General features: G+C 37.8%; 1 protein-coding gene across 2 annotated transcripts in view; it reads left to right on the top strand.

Annotated features, from left to right (window-relative positions):
- Nucleotides 1–4,654: 4,654 nt before the first annotated feature.
- ARMC3 (armadillo repeat containing 3) overlaps nucleotides 4,655–24,231 on the top strand; it is a 93,124-nt gene continuing 73,547 nt past the window's right edge. Inside the window, exons 1-3 of one of the 2 annotated variants that reach the window (XM_040645328.1) lie at nucleotides 4,655–4,727; nucleotides 7,969–8,017; nucleotides 21,486–21,603. In XM_040645328.1, coding sequence (XP_040501262.1) covers nucleotides 7,970–8,017; nucleotides 21,486–21,603 — 166 coding nt within the window. In that variant the 5' untranslated portion in view covers nucleotides 4,655–4,727; nucleotide 7,969. Of the gene's footprint in view, nucleotides 4,728–7,968; nucleotides 8,018–21,347; nucleotides 21,604–24,231 lie in introns of those variants that run through there. The other variant, XM_008701366.1, reaches the window with a different exon arrangement.

Here is a 24,231-nt window from a genome sequence, read left to right as displayed (position 1 = left end):
TCATTTCTGAAAGCCTAGCACCTGTTCCTCCAGCCCTTGCAACAATGCTATAAATCTCTAATTCCCTGTCAACCAACTAATAGATTTTGTTGTCCACAGCAAAACTTCAGATGATACAGTAATTGTTACCAGAAGTGGCTGCTGACCTTAGAAATCCAAAGATGTAAGTCTGGAACTGGTTGTATAACCTGAGTGAATTTGAAAATAGTGAAGAGATCTGTTTACTTTGAGAGGATATCTGATGGGAGTCATCTGTGGTCTCCTAGAAAGAAGTACGTTTTGGAGACAGTTTTGACAGGACCAAAGTGGCTACTGCTGTAGCACAGTGTGGTGGACAAAAGCACCATAAGGGTTGCAGAATGGGCGAATTACTTCTAATTATATTTAGTTCTGAGACAGAAAATGACAGGCTTACAGTTTTGAGTTTAAGCCATGGCTAGAGAACCAGAGAGTTTCAATGACTACCACACAATATCTTATCTCTTGAAGTCACAGCCTGGATCTGTAGATTTCTGATTTATAACATGTGCTGAATTTGTAGCTTCATTAGTCTTCTGAAAAGACCTAGAAGCAATGACCATCCCAGTAGCAATGAGCAACCGCAGTGTTTAAATTATGGTCTCTAAATATAATTTTCCATTATGATGAACATGGGCAGAAAATATTTTCAAATTATATATGATAAATGACTTGTATCCAGAATATATAGAGAACTATTATGAGTCAATAGTAATAAGACAAACAACCCCGGTAAAAGCAGGACAACTATTTGAACAGATACTTCACTAAAGAAGATATAGACATGGCTAACAAAAACACGGAATGAGTTCATCATTAGTCACGAAGGAAAAGCAAATTAAAACCAAGAGGAGGCACCACTACACACCCAATAGAATGGCTAAAATTTAAAGGCCTGACAACATCAAGTGTTGTAGAGCATAGGAAGCAATTGGATCGCTCACTCATTGGTGGTGGGTATGCAAATATAGTATAGATCCTTTGGAAAAACAGTTTGGCAAGTTCTCATAACATCAAGCATACACATGGCATAAGACCCAGAAATTCCATTTTTGGGTATTTTCCCAAGGAAGGAGAAACATATGTTCACACAAAAACCTGTGTATAAATGTTTAGAGCAGATTTATTTATAACAGTCCAAAACTGGAAAGAACCCAAATGTCCATCAACCAGTGATTGGATGTTGTATATCCATGTAGTGAATACTACTCAGCAACAGAAAGAGACAAGCTACTGATACATGCAAACTATGGACAAATCTCAAAAGCATTATGCTAAATTAAGATGCCAGACAAAAGAGGCAGCATATTGCCTGGTGCAATTTATAAGATAGTCTAAAAATCCAAAATTATGGGGAGAAAAACAGATCAGTTTTTCCTGGAGAAGAGGGTTAGAGGGAAAGGTCTGACTTCAAGGAGGCATGAAGGAAATTTGGGATGATGGAAATGTTCTACATCTTCATTGTAATAATGGTTACACAACTATAAACATTTGTCAAATATCATCCAGCCATATATGTTAAAATAAAAAGGACCCCCAAACATAGACATGCACAATACAGACTAAGGTTGTGGGGAAAAAAATTAAAACAGTAGCTCTAAGTACTTTATGAAAACTCTGCAATTTGTCATAACAGTGTATTTTCAGAATGGGCTGGTATGATGCATTGGTTCAGAACATGGCTATAAAATTCAAGCTGACTTTGGTTCAAGTTCTGGCTCTGCCACTAATTAGAAGAGTGCCTTGTGCTAATTACATCATTTGTACCTAAAAGGCTTATTGTGAGGATTTAATGATGCACGTAACCACTTCATCACTGCTTGGTTCATATGGACATTCAACAAATATTAGTTATTTATGAACATTTAGAAAGACCCTATGTGGGAAGACACACACATATCAAATAAATCACAATATCTTATGAAAATAGCAGAAACAGACAAGTGTAAGGCACAGCGGGGGCAAAAAATGAGAAATGTTTCACCATGTTTGGAGAATCCAGTGAAGACTTTCTGGAGGAACCCATGACTAAGATAAATTTTGAAAGACAAATAGATGGTTTTCATCCTGATTAGGAGAGTGAGGGCATAAAATGTCATAGTGTACTTGGAGAATTATGAGCAGTTTGCCATTTCTTTTCTTTTCTTTCCTTTTTTTTTTTTTTTTTTTTTTGAGTGATTAGAGAAGCTATTGCAGTATGGAGGAGTCAGCCAGAATTAGCTCTTGAATGCTAATTTAAGAATCTTGTTGTATCTCATCATGCATGTGGTGGAGTGATTGGGAGCCAACAAGGAGGGAAACAAATTACAAAGATTACTTTGGTCATCTTGGTGAAGGTGGATTGAAGCTAGGATGAAGCTAGAGGGTGATAGACCTGTCAGAAGTCTTGTTAGATGAAATCAGGTAAAGGATGGTGACATTCAGTACTTGGACTATGGGAATGGAAAGATGAGAATAAATTCAAGAGAGTTTTAGGGGAATTCACATAACTGAATATGAAGGAGAATGGTTCTAAAATGACATTCAGAATTCATGCTTGGGTATTTAGGTGGGTAGTGGGACCTCTTAATAAATAGAAAAACATGTTCCTAAAGGGAAATGACAAGTTTAAGTAGGTAGTATTGATGTTTGAGGTGCCTGTGGACATCCAGGTAGAGCTTTTCAGTAGGAGGAAGGATATATGGACCTAGAGCTCAGAATTGAAGTCTGCTGGGGAGCTATGTGTATGGCAGTTGAAGTCACAAAAATAAAGATCACCCTGGAAAAGCATATAGTATGAGAAGGGAACCAGGGACAGAACCCTGGGAAATGTCAACACTTAAGTCTGTATAGAAAAGATCTTAAACAGTGGTCATAAAAGGAGGAGGAGGATCGAGAGCAAGTAGTATAAGGAAACCAAGGAAGGTGTTTCAAGAACGAGATATCATCAAGAGTGTTATACGCAGCTGTCAAGGTCCAGGAAGACGACTAAGAAACAGCCAATGGATTGGAGTAGTTTTAGTAGTGGGACCAAACTAGAGCACTGTGGTTTGAAGAGTGAATGGAGGTTAACACATGTAGAAATATCAAATGCAGGCTACTGTTTTGGAAACTCATGGTCAAGAAGAGAAAGAGAAAAACAGAATGATAGCTAGTAGGGAATACAGGTTGAAAGGTGGTTTTTTTTCGTTTGTTTGTTTGTTTCTGTTTTTTGTATGAGGCAAAGAACAGACTTCACAGTGTTCCTATATTGAAGGGGAGAAGGCTGGAAGAGAGGGAGAGGCTGAAGATCTAGGAGAGTATTACTCAAGGTCCAATCAGGAGACAGAAATTACAAGTTATTTGATAGAAAATTTAATACAAATAATTCTTAAATATGTATGAGGCTATTTATCAGGTAATTTATTAAAGGGATGTGAAAAAAGCAACTGTAAGAAACATCTAACACTCTTCTGGCTGGGGGACCAGCAGAAGCAGGCAAGCGATGGAGTTTTAAAAGTCTGAGAAGAATTCAGGAGAGGGAGAGATTTTTTTTTTTTTTTTTTTTTTGCTAAAGTCAATCAAAGAGTATTTTATGAAGACGGCATTTGAGCTGGGCTTAAGTAGAAATGAAAGAATATTCCAGGAGTTACACAAGTTGCACATGACCTGGCAAATAGTAGATGCTTAATAAATATTTGTGGAATAGATGAAATGATGAAGGGACAGCGAGCAAAATCCAGAAGAGAAAAGTATGGAAAAATTGGGGGAACCGTTTAAGTTTGACTGGGGCTGGTGTTGTGGGAGAATGGTGGGCTGCACAAATCGAACAGGGATGGGGCAGGCAGTTTTGAATACCAGGCTAACGAGTTCAGACTTTATTTTAGGAAGCCAACTGAAGTTTGAGTAGCGGGCTGACATGTCTAAAACAATAATTTCTGGAAGGCTGATCTGTCTCTGGTATGGTGAATGAATAGGAAGGAGAGAGGAACCAAAGTCATCAGGAGCCAAAAAGGATGACGTGGATTGGGGCGACAGTAAGGACTGAAGAGAGGGAATAGATCTGAGACAAAATGAAGGGAGCCAGTTGACTTAACTGCTGATTGGAGGGGAGGGTGGACGACGAAGAAGGGAAATGAAGGTCTGGGTCATTGGGAAGAATGGCATAAAGAGGAAAGAAAGGTGGAAGAGGAGATTTTGAAGAGACAAGATAAGTTCTGCGAGGGCAGACCAGACACCCTAGTGCATGCAGGGTGTCGGCCCTGCAGGTCCGCGGCTTCGTGGAGTGCGGACAGGGAGTGGCGATTTGGAAGTCATCCGCAGGATTCTGGCTGAGGCCTGTGTTCAGGAGGAAGCAATGGCATCTCAGCATGTGAATCCAGAGCCAGGCCGCTGGCTAGAAGCTGAGGCTGCGCTGCCCGCTGATCTACTGTTTTCACCTGGGCTCGCCTGCCACGACTAGGAAGAGGAGGAGTCTCACGTCTATCCTGCCTCAAAGCACTGGGAATCAGGGAGGAAAGGACGCCTCAGCCCTTCCCCTACGGACGGCTTTTCTAAAGCGGGACAATCAGCGCCTCGGGCTGCCTAGCGCGAGCTTCCTGGGCGGAGGCGCGCGCCCCTATGCGCGCGCAGGCGCGGCCCGGTGTCGCCTAGCAACCCAGAACAACAGTGGCCTAGGAGGCGCGCGCCGGCAGCGGCGGGTGCAGTTCTCCGGGTCCGAGGAGCCGCGGCTCTGAGGGATCTCCTGGCAGGTAAAGGCAGGCGTGCGGCTGCGCAGCTACTCCTGCGGTGTGGAGAGGTCCAGGGCCGAGGTCCCAGCAGAACTTGGGCAAGGAGAAGGTGCCCCGCGGGTGGGGACATCTGGGGCAACTGAGGGAACGAACGAACACCTTGTAGAGGTTGTCGGTGTCTGCCCCATGCCCTCAGTATTAGACGGGGGTCGGGTGGGTTTCCTAAGCATCCCGGCCGCCTTCCATTTAACAGGTGACAAAACTGAGGCCCGTAGAGGGGATCTGAGGGTCTAACATTCCGTTACTTGACTCTCACCAACTCAAGATGCTAGTCCCCCTTGTTGTACCCTTCCTCCTCCCCTTCAGGTTTTCTCAAAAAATATCTCCTCATTGGCAAATAGTTAAGGTCATGTAGTCTGAAAGTTCACGAAGAAGTACAAATGATTGATACATCTGTGCGGGGAAATGTGGCTCCTCTCTAATAATCGAGAAGGTGCACATATAAAGCAGATTTGTTTTCGTACTCAATGCGGTGAAGTTCATGCCTTTTCACCCAGTTATTTTACTTTATCTTAAAGAAGCAGTTGCGGAATGTGGATGAACATTTTATGTCTAAGAATGTTCATTGCAGCCTTATCCATAATTACAGGAAATTGGAAACAAATGCTCAACAATAGGCGACGGTCTAGATAGTGGATTTTACAGTATTATTTTAAATGACATAATACTGATTCATTGGAGATGATTGGAGCAATAAATGGAGACTGAGCTTTCATGAATTTGTCCGTTAGTATAAGAATATAGTAGGAAAATGGTTCCAGGAAGGGAAGTTGAGAATACGGGCTAGAAATCCAGGTAGGATGGTAAAATCACTATAGAAAACACACAAAAAAGGAACTATATTGAAATAGGACTGATATCCCTGAGTTTTTTCCTGAGTGATTTTTTTTTATCCCATGTGCCCTTCCTTGTTTTCTAAATTTTCTGCAATGAAATGTATTACCTCTAAAGTGGACAGTAGACACAGAGCTATGCACTTAAATATGATTAAAATGGTAAATGTTATGGTATGTTTATTTTAGCACAATAAAAATCATCAATGGGCAGGTGGTAAAATAGTCGAGGAAAGCAGGTTTGCTTCAAACAAAGGGATTTATTTTCTTAATTTGACACCTCAAGCTTTAAAGGAAAACAAATTTTTTTAAGAATAAAATAATACAGGTAATTTGGTTATATCATGTTGATTTTAAGTGAAATGTTGATTTACAAAGTTAAAAAAAAAACACCTTAGGGTTATCCTTGAGGCTCATTGTCCTGGTTCTCTGTCAGTTGTACACTTTCTCCCCCACTATTATGCTCAATATGGCAATAAAAACACAAATTAAATGCTTCCTACTTCATGGTATTGCCTGGGAACAGCTCCATTGCTATACTCCCGTGTTAAGGCTATTCCAACCTCTGTACTCTTCAATATGCAGTTATTCAAAGCCACTATCCTGGAATGGGAAAAATAAGTTCCATAAGTGAAAATCAGATGATCCACAGTAATTTTGTGTGGGTGTAATTCAGTTCCTTCTCAAACATTATTCACAAGCAGTTCTTATGTAAATCAAAGTCTGCCGTATTTTGGAATTGGTTGCAAAGAGCTATGCAGTTTCTTTTCCTAGAGGTTAATCGTGGGATAGATTTTCATTTGTCCAGAATAATTTCTGTGCATCTGCTTGGAATATTATAGACACAAAGTCTAGGGTCTTTGTGCTTTTTAAACATCTATGAAAGATGTTTGAATTTTGAAAAAAAATTACCTCTAAAATATGAAAAGAAAATTGAAAAATTAATGTTAAAAGTTTTTTATTAATATTCAGTTACATTTGAAAACAATTTTTCTCATTTTGTAAGAATTTCCAGGTGCACAAACTGCTGAATAATTTCAAATGCTTAATTTCAAAACTTTTTATGATGAAAATTGTATTTAATGGAAAATGTGGGTACATTTTAATGTTTAATATATTGGATATAATGTGAGGTTAGTGTGTCACAGCGTAAACTTGCCCAGACCTTCAAAGATCATGAAATTTATGTGACCTGAACTTAGGGACCTGGATGTCTTTCAGAACTCCCTATGAGTTTCTATGAACATGTGGCTTTTTAAAATATATGATAAATTCTGGTCAGTGTTTCTAATGCTAGGAGTTGCATTTGTGCCTTGACAGACTATCTGAACTAACTCTGACAGTGTAGATTCTCTCCAAGGATTTTCGACTTCCCAGAATTTCTCTGGAAACTATAGTAATTTCCTCGAGACTAGTTTATATCATCTGAGATTGTGCAAATGCCAACCATAGCCCCACAAACTCTCATTGGGGAAAATTCAAAAGATTTCTGGGGTTATTCTAACAGTCAGCAGCATCTTGGTAAGTTCTCTGTACCCAGATGGAGTTACTCCTCTGTGGTGTATCAACTATGAGTACCAATGCTCTGACATTTTTCCTGCACAGACATGGACATACAAGGGCAGGTGGAAGAGGGTCTTGCAAGCAGTAACCCCAATTTCCCCAGAATACATCTCTTCAGGTTCTCAATTACTTTTTTAAATTGAGCTATGGATTATATTAGAAAAACTTTTGGTTATCTGAGAAAATGACACAAATGTTCGTTTGGAGGGGTATGTCTTGGGTATCATTCATAAAACCATACTCCCAGGAAAAACAGTTAATGATTTTTATAAATATCAGATGCCTGTTATATACCAGACACTGTTGGGATAGACCAATGTGAGAAAGCAGACAAAAATCCATCCCTTTGTGGCAAAACATTCTTGCAGATCGCAAAAGTAACTTGGATTTAGTCTCCCAAACCCTCCATAAATGAGCTGTAAGCATGGTAAACTGTTTCCTGTTATGTAAGTAAAAATGATATCACTGATGTATTCTCTTCCTTACAAACTGGCAGCCAGGACTAATGCTCAAAAACTTATCAATAAGTTCCTTAAAAACTGTAGATTTGAAATAGGTAGAGTTGAATGTGGGTAACATATTTGTACATGTACAATAATTTTTACATGTATTGCATAGTCTCTTTTCAGGTAAAATTAAAATGAGAAAATAAGTCTCCTTCTAAGGGCGTAGGTAACATGGGGCCTGAACTCACAACCCTGAGATCAAGACCTGAGCTGAGATCAAGAGTCAGATGCTTAATCGACTGACCTGCCCAGGCACCCCTACAAATGACACTTTTAACTGTTTATTGCATCTTTTTCCAGAATGGGTAAAAAGATAAAGAAGGAAGCAGAACCACCTCCTAAGGATGTGGTAAGTTTCTGATTTGAATATTATAGTAGCACATTAACAACCAGTTTTAAAAATAAATTGTTCAAACAGTTTGGCACATACCCGTATATACATGAGTACACAGTGGCAGAAGTCCAAAGTCTGACTAATGATAAGATTAGTTAGAGAAATCTAACATTATATAAACAAACATTTACAATGTTGTCATTACATAATTAGCACAATTAGAGAGTAATTATTAGCTTTTCCAGTATGTGGATGGCATGTTTATAAGCCTAGCTAATGAACAAATAGTTTTGGTTTGTTCTTTTAAATATTTTAAATTTATATTTGCCTGTCTCTCATTAATGTTAATCCAAGTGAGTTTTCAAGAACAACTAGAGTTTACGCCGTAGCCGCTAGATAGGTGTATAAGGTTGTCTGCAGACGACCATTTGGACATCAGAAGTCTTGTATTTTCCAGGGGCGCCTGGGTGGCACAGCGGTTAAGCGTCTGCCTTCGGCTCAGGGTGTGATCCCAGTGTTCTGGGATCGAGCCCCACATTAGGCTCCTCTGCTATGAGCCTGCTTCTTCCTCTCTCACTCCCCCTGCTTGTGTTCCCTCTCTCGCTGGCTGTCTCTATCTCTGTTGAATAAATAAATAAAATATTAAAAAAAAAAAAGAAGTCTTGTATTTTCCAGTTTTATGCGGAGAAAAGTGTGGGTTCATCCTCCTTTTCTATTCCAAATATTTGAGTAACGCATTGCCTACAACACAAAACCCTGTCTCTCTTTTAAAAGCATGGTTTTATCTTACTTCTTTAAAGTTTACGACTTACCAAAAGATTGTGTTAAAAATAGAAAATGAACTTGGACAGCTTTCAGTTTAGAAACTTATTTTGAAACAGACATTTGGTGTAATTTTCTTCAAATAAAATGTGAATAAAAAATGCTTATAGTCAGTCAGTAGACTGTCAGGATTTTATAGTTTGAGGGAAGCTGAGCTTAGTGCAGGACCTTCTCAACAGCACTGGAGCTTTGTGGTTACAAATCTGACCCACGTCCCAACGCTGCCTCTCATGAACTGTGTTATTTGGCCTAGTTGCTAAATGCAGCTGAGTTATTTCAGTTTTAAAAAAAAATTTCTTCAATGCAAATTGTAATGTCCAATTCATTTTGGCCATTGTAGGAATGAAAATGAAATAAAGCACACCAAGTTTTCAGTACCTGGCAAATAGTTAACACTAGTAAATAAACCTATTATTATGGGACTCCTTTAGACTCTCTCTCTCTCTCTCTCTCTCACACACACACACACACACACACACACACACACACCCCTATGTAACTTCTTATGTATGATCCTTCAGTAAGTTGGGAGAAAAGACTGCGGAAGCATCTGTCTGCCCAGGTCTAGGAAGGCTTTGTAGAGATAGAGGGTCATTGTGGTTCATGATGCATTTTCATCGTTCTAGTTGCTCTCCCTTTGGACATACTCCTAAAACATTCCAAATTCTCTTGTTTTTTTCATTGCATTCCAAGTTTGCATTACCACTTTTTATTATTTATCTATCTATCTATCTATCTATCTATCTACCTACCTACCTACCTACCTATCTATCTAAGGGGAAAGAGAGGGCGAGCACGCAGAGGGAGGGCAGAGGGGGAAGGGAAAGAATCTCAAGCAGACTCCCTGCTAAGTGCGGAGCCTGACAGGGGCTCCATCTCAGGACCCTGAGTTCATGACCTGAGCCCAAATCAAGAGTCGGACACTTAACCAACTGAGCCATCTAGGTGTCCCAAGATTTTATTTTTAAGTAATCTCTACACCCAACGTGAGGCTCAAGCTCACAACCCCAAGATCAAGAGTTGCACGCTCCACTGACTGGGCCAGTCAGGTGCCCCACACAATAGCATTATTGACGTCTTATTACTGAAAAGTGGACTAATGAACACAGTACTTGCCGACAAACACTGTCTGATTAAAATTAGACTATTAAACAATAGATATATTTGCCTAATACACTTTCTGTAATTTTGCAATGTCTTGCTTGCATTGTCCTCTGTACTCTAGTCCTTGCAGGGCACAGTCAACGACTTGAAAAACAGTTTTAATCCTAGCGTTACCAGACATCTAGGTCTTGTTTCCTCAGTTCACAGTAGATTTAGGGACAGCCAAAGCGTGTGTAATAGCCAATGTCAAAGAAATTACTGCCTGTGTTTTCTTCTGGGAGTTTTATGGTTTCAGGTCTCATATTTAGGTCTTTAATCCACTTGAGTTTATTTTTGTGTATGGTGTAAGAAAGTAGTCCAGTTTCATTCTTTTCCATGTAGCTGTCCAGTTTTCCCTGCACCATTTGTTGAAGAGACTTCCTTTTCCCCATGTGTATTCTTGCCTGCTATGATGAAGAGTAATTGACCATAGAAGCATGGGTTTATTTCTGGGCTCTTATCTGTTCCATTGATCTATGTGTCTTATTTTTGTGCCAGTACCATACTGTTTTGATGACTACAAAGCTGTAGTACATCTTGAAATCTGGGATTGTTATAACTGCAGCTTTGTTCTTCTTTCTCAAGATTGCTTTGGCTGTTTGAGATATTTTGTGGTTCCATACACATTTTAGTATTATTTGTTTTAGTTCTGTGAAAAATGTTGCTGGTATTTTGATAGGGATTGCATCAAGTATAAAATATTCCATTGCATATATATATGCAATGGAATATTACTCAGCTATAAAAGGAATGTGATCTTGCTGATTGCAACAACATGCAAGGACCTAGAGGGTATAATGCTAAGTGAAGTAAGTCAGACAAAGAAAGACAAATACCTAATGACTTCAGTCATACATGGAATATAAGAAAAGAACCAAATGAACAAAGCAAAACAAGAGACAAACAAAAAAAAACAGACTTTAAATTCGGAGAACAAATTGGTGGTTGCCAGAGGGGAGGTAGGTGGGAGTGGATGAGATAAAGGGGATTAAAGAGTACATTTATCTTGATGAGCACTGAGAAATTTATAGAATTGTTTAATCATTATATTGTAGACCTGAAACTAATATAACACTGTTAATTATATTTTAAAAAAATAGAGTGAGACCAAAAAAAAAAAAAAAAGACATGTTACAGTTACCATGTGGTCCTTGGCTATTGCCTTTCCTCAAGATCCTTCCATCCTTCCCCTACTCTGACTTTGTGTTAATAAAGCCGATAGATTAGGGTGAAAGTATGTAACCACTTTCTATCTTGTAAATTCAAATACTTCAAAACAGTATGCCACAGTTTAAGCTATCTGAACTTGGAATTTTTTCCAAGGTGTACCTTTTAAAGTCTACAAAAGTTTTCTTGTACAAATTTTAAAGGAAAACCAAATTTAAAACATGGATATATAACTGCTTAAGAAAATAAACTTTCCGTGTCAACTAATAACAACTTCCTGATGGAGTTCCTAAAAACATTATTTCCAAAGGTTTGTATTTTTATTAGTCTTTTATGAGTCTTTCATCTACTATTTAAAATGGGTAATGGGGACAGAAAGAAGAATGTTCAGTTAAAACAAGAAGCTCCTTTTGCCTTTTCTAATTTTCTCATTGTGAAAACATACACTTAATATGTGCCTATATGGTTTATTGACCTCCATTCCTTCTCATCAAAGTGACCACTAGCTAAGAAGATGCTTAGATGTGGGGAGGATCCAGCTTGAACGGGCCATGTAACTATATTCTCCCTCCCCACATCTTTTCCATGTCTGGCTGAAAGCTTGTTTGTGGTGGTTGAAATAAAAGGCAAACTTTCTGTGGAGTGATTGCATAAGAGAGTTACTAGCAAACGACCTTAGTAGCAATATTTAATACAAGGCAAGATATTCAGTGACAAAGAATATAGGCTCCGAGTTATACTTCCAGAGACTGAATCCTTACTCCATCATCCACCGTTTATGATCTGGGGCAAAGTTCCCAACCTCTGTATACTCCAGTGAGGATGAATTGATATCCACTTCATATCTACTCACAGCAGTGAGGCAAGGTTAGATAAATATAAGATGCTTGGAACAGTCCTTGGCATTAGTAAAAGAATGATGTAGTTGAGGGTGCTCTTCATCACTCTATAACACTAGAATTTTTATGAATTGTCAAAGGAGGCAGGGAGATCAGCTGTGGAAGACTAGTGGACCACTGAAGTTCCCAGTGGCCTGTGGTGTGGCCGTCATGATTCATGGTCTTCAAGTTGATGAGCATGGAACTTTTATTTTCTTAATATTTCAGAGGAAATTGAGTTTCAGTGGATAAATCCACAGCATCTAAACTCACAAGGGACTATGCTCTGGTTCTGGAATCTCAATAAGTATCAAGTTAACTGAACATTTATGTTAATGGGTCAGCACCTTCTCTCTGTAGTTCGGTGCATATGGGGGAGATAAGCTCAGTGAGCTTTGACTCAGAGTGACAGGCAGTAGCAATGCCCTCAGCTGGGCAACCAAACCCAGTTCCTTGCAAGAGGCAGATGTCTCCAGGGTCTTGTTCCTCCAGGATGCTTTCATCAGCCTCAGAATGCAACCCTTAATACTCTGTCACTGACTGCCAAAACTACCTGGACTTATTTCAGAAATGAAGCTTCATGGGAATTTATTTTCCTGTCTTTCACCCTCATTACAGATAAACAAAATGTGACTAAATAAAAATTAGAATAAATTAATAAACATATACAAACTGTATAAACAACTATCAGCTTGCTTATCTGGCTCTGAACTTTTACTTTAATTCAGGTTATTAAGAAAACTAGAGACGATTTTAGCTGTTTGCATTTTATTTTATTTTTTTTTAAAGATTTTATTTATTTATTCGACAGAGATAGAGACAGCCAGCGAGAGAGGGAACACAAGCAGGGGGAGTGGGAGAGGAAGAAGCAGGCTCATAGCAGAAGAGCCTGATGTGGGGCTCGATCCCACAACGCCGGGATCACGCCCTGAGCCGAAGGCAGACGCCCAACCGCTGTGCCACCCAGGCGCCCCGAGCTGTTTGCATTTTAATTTTTACACTTTTTCGCAGATTTTAACTGATGTCTAGATGTTCTCTACTAGAAGTTCGGACTTGGGTGGTAGTCTGCTTCCTTCTGTTTATCTGTCTCTCTTTTCCTGTGTAATTGGTTCCTTGTGATCTGAGACCACTGATGTAGTAAACACATTCCAACAGACATCAAAAAAGCCTTTTATTTGCCCTTATTGGTACCATAAAAATCACTAAACTGTCATGATTTATATATTTTCACTGAGCTCAGCTTTATAATTTTGCATTCTTTTAGACCTGTGCTAATGTAGTAGTCACTAGCCACATGTGGTTATTTAAATTTAAATTTATAATAATTAAAGTTAAATCAATCAAAATTAACAACTAAAAATTAAATGAAAAATTCAGTTCCTCAGTCACATCACACTTCAAGTGCTCCGATGCCCCACGTGGCTTTTGACTGCTGTATTGAACGATGCAGAATCAGAACATTTCCATCATTGAAATTCCACTGGGCAGCACTATTCTAGACAATCTTGTTTCCTTAACAGAGATATAAAAATATCTCTCTAAGTCTACGGCTTCTCGAATTGACTGAGCTTAAAATTCAAATTTTGGCCCAAATCCTTCCCCTTTATTTCACTCTTTCTATAAATAACTTTTGTTCATCATTTATTTTGTATAGAGCGTGAAATTATAATTTCACAACCAGCTTGTTGGTGACTGACTGTGAGTTCCTCACAGGAAAGCAGATGGCATATGTAATTACAGCACAGTATTATTTATTTAGTTGTGTGGCATTCTGTTATAGCTATCATTTTATTCTCAGCACCTTTTTAAATAAAAAATTACTATAATGCTGTAGGCTCTGTAGGAGAAACAAATGTCATGCCAAGTTTCTTCACTCTGTGCCAAATATTGGTGTGTCTCCTCCTTCGACAGCTCTTTAGATTGTAACTCTCAGTTTGAATCTTCCTGTTAAGCTTCTTGTACCTCATATCACCTTTTTCTTAATGATGACTGGAAGACATGGCAAAATACTGAAGGGTCTTCTCAACCATTAAAGAAGGATTCAAGATATTTATGATAGTTTTAGTTTAAATACATGTTCATGTACTCCTTTGACAATTGTAGTCATTGTGTCATGACATATCCTTGTTTTAACGTGGCATATTTATTCACATGCTTATAAAGTCAGCTGAAAAAATATTGAAATACCAGAATAGCAAATAGTCTAGTTGGAGGAAGCAGTCAAATAATAACTTAACAAGTAATAATATAATTCAGGGAACAATAAGATCGATGAGGAAAAATAAAGTAGGATATAAGGACGGAGAGTGATCCGGCTACTTTAAATAAAATTCCCCTGTCAGGGCAAGCTTTCTCAGTGGGGTCACACTTAAGAAAGACAGATGGAAGGAGGATGTATGCTATTCAAATATCCCCAGCCAGAAAATAATAACGAAGGCCTTACTTAGTATGCGTGAGGAATGCCAAGAAGGTTGGTATGACGGGAAATTAGAAAGCAGGGAGTAGGAGGTAGGTACCAAAGGTGGTGGAATGGTGGGGATCATGTTGGGCTTTTTCGGCTATTTTAAGGAGGTTGGATTTTTTTCTAATGTGCAGAAAGGGGAATCCAGTGGAAGGTTACAAGTAGAGAATTAGTGACATCTCATTTATATCTAAAACAAAAAGCGTAAGATCATTCTAGCTACAATGGGAAAGAAAAGTGAAAACTGGAAGACCAGTTTGGAGGCTCTTACAGAGGAGCCATAAACTATGCGGTAGGCCCGGGTGGTAACTATGGAGAAGGCAAGAAGTGGCCATAGTGAGGATCCATGTGGAGCGTAGAATTGATAGGATTTGCTGATGGACTACATGTGGGGTGTGAGTAGAAGAGGAGTTGGGAGGTGTTTTAAGGTTTTTGGCATGAGCAACTGAGTAAATGATGGTAAAAATACTGATCAAGACAGACTAAGGAAACGATGCAGTGTATTAAGTGCTCTTATAGGGAAGTTCAGAGGAATATAGCTGTGAAAAAATTAAACAAAACAACTCCTCCCAAACAACAACAACAAAAAACAAGGATTTTCAATACCCAAACTACCATGAATAAAAAGCAATAAAAAATTGATCTAGAAAGATGGAGGCGTAATAATTAAAGTAAGCCTTAAACTTCTATAGTTTCAAGTATTATTTATTATTTTAATTCTCTAGAAATGAGACAAAAATGTCAAGAAGTGGTAGGTGACATGCTGATCACTGATGATGGTCTTAGAACTATTTTGGTGAACTGATGAGGATGAAAGTCAGTTTAGAGATGTTCAGCAGGACATGTGAGAGGGAGAAAATGGAGAAAAATCAATAGTTCATAAAAATTTTGATTAAAAGGAAAGGAGAGATAGGATAGCATCTGGAAGGTGATTAGCATCTAGGGAAAGATTATTTTTGTTTTAAAATAAGAGAGTTTTGAGAAGCTAGAGTTTAGAGAGGCTAAGGTGGCTGGAATTTGCAGGGCAGAGTGCCAGAGGGGAGGGAAATACATAGAAGAATAGCTCCAGAAATTTGGTTAATGGTCCTCTTGATTCTTTGAAGTCTAAGCTGCACAGGGTGAAACTCCTGCTCGTGACAAAGAACAGGCACGAACAACTATCAGGGAGATGTAAGCTGCATAATTTTTAGACTCCTATAGGTCTGGAAGACATTCTGATTTTGATCCAAAAAGATTGGAGAGATCTTATTGAACATCTGGGGTATTAAATAGAGCCCCCAGCAAGGTCATGCCTTAGTAGCAGTATGTCTAATCCAGCCCTAGAGCAAAGGCTTCCTCAGACCTGCTGTAATAAGGCTTTAAAACAGGCCTTAAATAGATCAAGCTGAACCATAAATGAAACAACTGTCTAACAGAACAAAATTCAACATCCTTTAAGAGAACCCCCCCAAAAGAATCCAGACACTTAACAACATCATTTTCACAATGTTTAGTTGCCAATAAAAATTATTATATATGCAAAGAAAAATGTGACCCGTGATCAGAAGAAAACTCCGTTGATAGTAGGAGAAAGGTGACTACTCAAGAGAAAAAGGGATGATTAATGGTGTAACATAACTGGGAAAATTGGACACTAAAAAAATTCAATTATCCAAAAGAAGACAGGAAAAAAGGAACCAAGGATCAAATGAGAAAAAGAGAAAACAACTAGCAGCATGGTCCATTAAAACCCAGTCATATCCATGACTATATTAAATGTAAATGATTTAATACTCCAATTAAAAGTGAGAGACTGTCAAACTGAATAAAAAAGCAAGATCCAAACTATAAGCTGTCTACAAGAAATCGCCTTTCAATATAAAGCTATGGATAGGTTAAAAGTAAAAATATGGGAAAAGATATACTGAAATAATCATAAGAATGATGGAGTGCCTATATTAATACTAGAAGAATTATATTACTGGGCAAATAATATTCCCAGAGTAAAAGAGATATGTATCGTCATAATGAAAAGGTTCATTTGTAAGAGGAAAAAATGGTCCTAAATGTTGCTCACCTAATAGCACTTGTTTAAAATACATGAAGAAAAAAAGATATCATTTGCCATTAGCATAAAAAATAATGAAATATTTAGAGATAAGTTTAACAAAATAAATGCAATGCTTATATGCTGAAAACTATAAAACATTGCTGAGACAAATTAAGGAAAATGAATAAATGAAGAGATATACTTGTTGGATGTAGATACATTGCTGGTAGGAACACAAGATAGTAAAACTACTTTGGAAAAAGTATTATTATTATTATTTTTTGTAAAGTTAAACATACACTACCAGACAAGCCAGAAATTCTACTCCTAGGTATTTACTCAAGAGAAATGAAAACATATAATCTACAAGGAGACTTATATGAAAATGCCGTTGCAGCTTTATTCATAATGGTCCCAAATGGAAACAACCCAAAGGTACATCAGCTAATTGAATAAACAAATTGTGTTGTATTCATATAATGAGAGACCACTCAACAGTAAAAAGGAATAAATCACTGATACATAGAACAGTCTGAACGAATCTCATAAGTGTTCTGCCAAATGAAAGGAGCCATACATAAAGTGTACCTATGTAATAATTTCACATTAAACGGTCAAAATTAATCTATAGTGAAACAAGGCAGATCAGTGGTTGCCTAGAGTGGATATGGGAAAAGGGAATCAACTGCAGGGAGGCGGGAGTGAATATTTTGGGGTAATGGAAAGTTCCACGTATCTTTGGTTATACGTACATACACATTTATTAAAACTCATCAAACTTACACTTACGTGCATTTTACTGAATCTAAATTGGCTCTCTGTAAAGTGGACTCAAACGAAGTAATGGGAATAATTTAATTGTTAAGACAAAGGTAACTACTCCAGAGAAAAAAGGGATGGTTGATGGTATGACATAACTGGGAATACGTATGTTCTGTGAGAGTGGGGGCATGGTTAATGCACTCTTCTCAGTGAAATGCACTTATTAGGGGTTGAATGAGTGTTTATTGAATGAATGAGTGAATTAAATGAATGAACACATTAGATATTGGGCTTAGATAGTAGGAGAAACATTTTCTTTCATGTAGAAGAATATGTGCAGAGGCTCCTGTGAGTATGTGAGGCTCTTGTGAAGTGGTTGATCGTGCATTTACAGTAATACGGATTTTCCCCCATAGTTTAACATGCTCTAAGAATGTTCAGATGCTTGGGCACAAATGCGAAGAAGGAAAATCATAGTGTTTGTTCATGGTTGGGGTATTCTAAAATTGATTTGATGAGAAGACAGGACACAAAGGATTATTTAGGGTTTGGCAGGAGTGTTATTAAAATAATAGATCATGAAATCTAAGCAGGATAAGAAGTAAAGTGAAGAAACGAGAAAGCTGAAGTGGCAGTAGAGGGACTGAATGGGGTGGGGACCCCAGTGAGGAGGAGGAATAGCTGTAGTGGGGGTAGCTCAACGGTGAAGCTTTATCTTTCACCATTTGCTTGTTGGCTACCAAGAAATCCTCAAAGACTGAACACTGTGGGCACTACAGGAAGCCTATCTGTGAGGAAGCAAAGAAAATTTGATAAGAGTATCAAGCATAATGGTAGAAGACAAAGCTGAGAGATAGATGAATGTATTGAGTCAGAGTCAGTAGAAGGGACGTAAGAGGATTTTAAAAAGTAACAGGAATGCTCCTGCTTCGGGCCAGGATGTGGTAGTAGTAGTAGTAACAGTAGTAGAGAGCAGTGGAGCATTTCTTCCATGGCAACAACCATGAACAGCAGATTGTTTTAAAAATATCATCTAAGAGCTGTGGAGAGGCAAATTAAAAAGACTGACAATACCAAGGATTGGTGAGGATGTGGAACAACTGGAACTCTTATTTATAACTAGTGGGAACATAAATTGATAAAACCACTTTAGGAAACTGTTCAACAGTATCTATGATAGGTAAATACGTATCTAGCCTATGACTCATCAAATCCATGCCTAGGCATATACCCAAGGGAAATGAAGGCGTGTGTGTGTGTGTGTGTGTGTGTGTGTGTGTGTATATCTCCACAAAAATTCATGTGCAAGAATAGTCACTGGAGCTTTGTTCATGATAGCCTCCAGCTGGTAGAAAAGAACCCAAGTTGGTAGAAAAAACCCAACGGAATAACATACAGCTATGGAAAGTATGACTTAGTAGTACAAAAATGTGAATGAATCTCAGAGACATTGTGCTGTGCTAGAGAAGGCACAGGTGAAAGAAGTCATGTTCTATAATTCTCTTTATATAAAGTTCAAGAACAGAAAAAACTGATGATTTTAGAAGTCACATAACGATGATCTTTCTGGGGTTTTTTGGAGGGGGAAGGGGCGTGAAGACGTGATAGAAATGATCTGTATCTTAGATCTGAATTTATCTTCCGTAAGATCAAGTGGAAGAAATATTCACCAATATACAAAAAAACAGAGTAGATTTTGCTTTTTAACTCAATCTGACAATCTTAGTTAATGCCATCTATTTGCCCTGTTGGTGTTTATTTTGGCCATTGATATATTTGATTTTATTCCTATCATTTTATTTTAAGTTTAAGGTTTATTTTTCGGTTAAGTTGTTTCTTTGCTGTATTTTCATGTTGTGTCTCTTTTATATTTTTCTTCCCTTTTTCTCAATTGAGCAACTTTCATTTGTTACCCTTTCCTTTGGGTAATTTGGAACTTCTACTTATCTGTAGCCTATTAAACACATATTTAAGCCTGTTTTTATATCAATGTAAAAATAAATTACTAGGCAATAATCTCATTCTCTTTACCAAAACAATCCTATTTCCTTTACATGAGCTTTGTCGAAAAATTTCTAGAATTTTAATTCCAAGTCATTATTAATTTTTTTTCATAATGTGTCATCATTACTTCAGAAATCATTAAGAATTACACTGTGATTCACAACATCACTATCATTCAGCTTAACTATATATTTTATTGTATTTATTGATCTACTACTATTGTTTTTATATTTTGTTTTTCTTGTTTGGGCTGGAGCATTTACCAAGTAATTTGTTTAAATATATAGTTAATACACTTGCCTGGTGGTTTTCAAGCCTCCATCCCCAAATAGTTTCAGAAGTCCCCCCCTCAAAATTTCTGTGGATTTCTGGGTCATTGTGCTCTTCTGATCAGTGTTGGAGCCTGTGTCTTTACCATTGCTCTGGGCTGTGCTAGAGGGGCCCTCTTTTCTCACTGGTTCATGTCACTGGAAACCCACAAGTGCCGTAAGCTTGATGCATGTGGCAGACTTTTTTTTTTTTTTTTAAGATTTTTTAATTTATTTATGACAAAGAGAGAGAACACAAGCAGGGGAAGCGGCAGAGGGAGAGGAAGAAGCAGACTCCCGTTGATCAGGGAGCCTGAGGCAGGGCTCGATCCCAAAACCCTGAGATCATGACCTGAGCCGAAAGCAGATGCTTAACCGACAGAGCCACCAGGCACCCCTGGCAGACTTTTAATGAAGTTTTATCTCCCCAGAAAGAGTCCAAGAGGCTTGAGAACAAACACTGTGACTTTGGTAACTCTTACAGTTTCTAGTATAGAGTAAGACATACACAAACAGCTTTAATTTGTATGTTAGATAACGCAGTCCCGAAATCCAACAGTCATTTCCCCTGCAAGGGGGATTTTTATCTCAGCTGTGCCCTTTTAGGTAATTGCTTACTGCTCTCTTCTTTGTCTTCTTCACTCTCCCAACGTCACACAATTATGCTTCCTTACTCAGAGTACTCTGTCCCTCCATTCTCAGCCTGAAACTGAACACCAATTTTTGTTATAGCCCCAGACATAAAAAGATGTCCATTTAGGAAGGGCCAACACAAAGAGCCAGCTAAAACTTTGAAATTCTTTTTTTTCCCTTTAACATAAGCAGACCACCCTCCTTCACCAGTCTCTGGAAATGGAAGAAAAATGGTGTAATAATTTACAAGGTTTTCGCCTTGACCAAAGAAAACCCATAGGAGCCATGAATTTGTTGTTGTGCACTTTGGCTGCCCATGAATTCTCAAGATCTCATAACACGACAGAGATCTTCCTAGAGCTCTATACTTTTTCTTTACACCATATTACCATTTGTCACCATTTGCCCTGTTTCAGATTTTATCCAGTTTTACAATTTGTTATATGTGGTTTTCTAGTGCCTTTAGTTATTTCATGTATGTAATTTCTGTTTTCTTAGAAAGAGTAGTGATTAGAAGCAGGTACTGATTATTAGGACTGTCAGAACATCTCATATATATAGGCACTCAAGGATTCTTTTGTATCAACTGAGAATTATGCTAGTATATGTTATTTAATGATCATCTATTATGTGCCGGACAGTGTGCTAAGGGCTTTCCATATATGATCTCTAATCTTCTCCTTGATCCTTTGGGGAGAATAGGTATTATATACTTATTATATAGAAAAGGAAACTGAAATTCTAGCTGTTTAAGTAACTTGTTTGATTCCATGTGGCTAAGTTCAGAGACTAGATCTGTCAGATTCCAAAATGCTTTGCTCTTCCTGCCATTACCCCAGGAATTCCAAAGCCACCAGCACTGGCAACTATCTATCAGCTATGTTTTGTTTTGTTTTTTTAAACAATTTTTTAAAGATTTTGTTAATTTATTTGACAGAGAGAGAGTACAAGCAGGGGGATTGGCAGGCAGAGGGAGAAAGAGAAGCAGACTCCCCACTGAGCAGGGAGCCCGATGACGTGGGGCCTGATCCCAGGACCCTGGGATCACGACCTGAGCTGAAGGCAGATGCTTAACCAACTGAGCAACCCAGGCGCCCTATCAGCAATGGTTTTTTTTTTTTGTTTTTTAAATAAAAACTTTACAGTGCACTTCGTGGGCAGTGACCACATCCTTTTTGTATGATTATATTCTCTTCAAGTTTCTAGACACTGTTCATTTTTTATGTGTTTTTTAAAGCTCATATGTGACCCTGACATTGTTCTCTCTACATTTCAGTTTGATCCATTAACGATTGAAAGCAAAAAAGCAGCAACTGTGGTGTTAATGCTTAATTCTCCAGAAGAAGAAATTTTGGCTAAAGCATGTGAAGCCATTTATAGATTTGCTTTAAAAGGTTTGTTTTTTTCAGTTTGTTTTTCTATTTCATTAGTTTCTTAAAATATTTGCTACATAATGGGCCCTTTCTCCCTATTCTTTAATTCACTTCATGTCAGATGAATTCTTTCAGACAACCAGAATATCATTTAATGCATTACCTAAAAGTAATATATCTCCCTGAGTGCCTATCTTAATCTTAAGGAGTAATTTAGTCACTGCATAGAATAGTCATGTTGAAGGTTTTATTGTAGTTTAAAAAATTGTAAGTCACAGGAGCTGCAAGCGCTCCCAGTGGTCAAAGCTGGAACTACTGGAGCAACAAAACAGAACTGAATTATAACCCAAGTATAAATAAATATTTATGAGCCTATACTGATATAAATAAATAATTGAATAAATAAATAAATGGGAGAGAAAACACAAATCTCCCATACAGAAGAATTCCAAATAATTTATGTACTCTGCCCTCAAGGAGGCAGAATATAACTTTTCACTCTTTAGGTATGGGCTTGCATAGTGACTCGAAGACTGCTACATGGCAACAGAGAAAAAGGAGTAAGTTTATAGTGGAGAAACCTGACAAACGCTACCTCAGTCAGGTGATCAAAATTAGCATCAACAGTGATAAGTCATAGAGATAATATGTGAACTTGACATGATGTAATGAAAATGGCATTTCTGTTATTTTTCCCCAAAACTTATAACCCCGAAATCAGACAAGTTTCAAGTCAGGGACATTCTACAAATACATCTAACCAGTACTTCTTAAAACTGTCACAGCTATCAAAAACAAGAAAAGTGTGAGAAACTCTCATAGCTGAGAGGAGTTGAGGATATATGACTAAATGTCACAAGGGACCCTGGATAGGATCCTGGAACAGAGAAGGAATATTAGGCTAAAAGTAAGGAAATCTGAATAAACATGGACTTTAATTAATAGTAGCATATTAATATTGGTTTATTAATTGTAACAAATGTACCTACTAATGTAAAATGTTAATAACAGGGGAAAATAGGTATGGGATACGTGGTAACTCTGTACTATCCTTGCAATTTTTCTGTAAAACTAAAACTCTTGTAAAAAATAGAGTTTATTAAAATACTGTACATGCTACAAGTTAGGTTCTATTACAAGTTTTATTCATAGAGGATTTACAAACATAAATGATAATTTCATATTCTTTCATTCCAAGTGGTGGTAAAAGTAGACTTTTATTATACTGTATAACATTGCAATTGAGAATACTTGAAGCGTTTAGTATAACTTGGTATTTTTAACAAAACCTTTTAAACTAAGAAGGGAGCAATTTGATTTTTAAGGAAATGATACTTTAAACATTGTTTTGGGACATGTACGAGAGAACAACAAATCACTCAAGTAGCAAATGGTGAAATACTCACCTTGCTATATCACTCTAGTCATCATTGGGAATCCAGATAAAAACCAGAATCACAGCTTCTGGCAGGTATGGTTCATGAGTAATTGTGTAGGCTTCTGGGCCAGATTTCAGGGAGACATTGGATCATGCAGTTATGGCAACATGAGTCTCAGCCATATAGAGTCATCAGATGCCATCTTTTTTATATGACATGAGGTAAAGATATAGATAAGCATATGTTTTATGTGAAATCAATACAGAAATTACTGTAAGTCTGGTGTTTTATACTAGCAGTATTTTCTGACTATTTTTTTAAGATAAATGATGGGATGTTGCCTTCTGGCCATGATGGAGCAAGGGGTCAAATTTACTTTCCAGATTGAAACAACTAAGAAAACAAAAATCTATGAAATAACAGTTGGCAAAACACTGGATATTAGGTGAAGAAGGACGATGTCCATTGAAAGATAGGAAATGAAGGAAATAAACTCTATGATTACCCCAGCTTGTTGATTTCAGAGACTTTCCAGGCCACATCACAGGAATGGGTTACCTGTACAGAGCCTGTTGGACTCTGAGTTGAGAAGACAGATCTAAGAGTTCAGGGAGACAAAGGCAGCAAGAGTTTTCAGTAACAGAGAGAAAGAGTTGCACAGAAAGAGAACTCAGGAGATTGGCAAAGGGTCCTACTCAAGTGTTCAGCTGAGTACTGATAAGGAGGTATATATATGGGAACTACTTGAAGTCAGCAAAGCGCTCAACAGGATCAGAATTAACAGTGCCTGGTGCTCACACAGGGCCACAAGCAGTGCCCATTTCCATCAGCCAGACTAGAAAACCTCAAGATTCAGGGAAAATTGTATAGAATACACAGAAGGGCCTTGCTTCAATAGTTAGAAATAATTAGCCCTAGATCGAGCTCTGTTCTAGTACTACCTTATAAATATTTAAAAAGCAAGACCTAAAGTGATCAAATTGTTTCCAGATAATTGTGTCTCAAAACAAATTTGAAGAATACAAAAATAACCGTTTACCAACTAGGTAAAATTCACAATGTCTGGCATCCAATAAAAAATTATTAGGCATGAAAAGAAGCAGGAAAATACAACCCATAATGAAGATATAAATCATCAGTAAATAAAAACTGACATAATGTATGTGTAACTGGAGTCTTTGAAAAAGAAGAGAGAGGGACAGAAAAAGTATTAGAAGAAATAATGGCTCTGAATTCCCCCAATTTGATGAAAACTCTAAGCTTCCAGATC

Source organism: Ursus maritimus, unplaced genomic scaffold (genome assembly GCF_017311325.1).
Source record: "Ursus maritimus isolate PB19 unplaced genomic scaffold, ASM1731132v1 scaffold_31, whole genome shotgun sequence".
In the NCBI taxonomy this organism is placed as follows: Eukaryota; Metazoa; Chordata; class Mammalia; order Carnivora; family Ursidae; genus Ursus; species Ursus maritimus.
The sequence above is the reverse complement of the archived record's forward strand: the minus strand, read 5'-3'. Positions and strand labels throughout refer to the sequence as shown.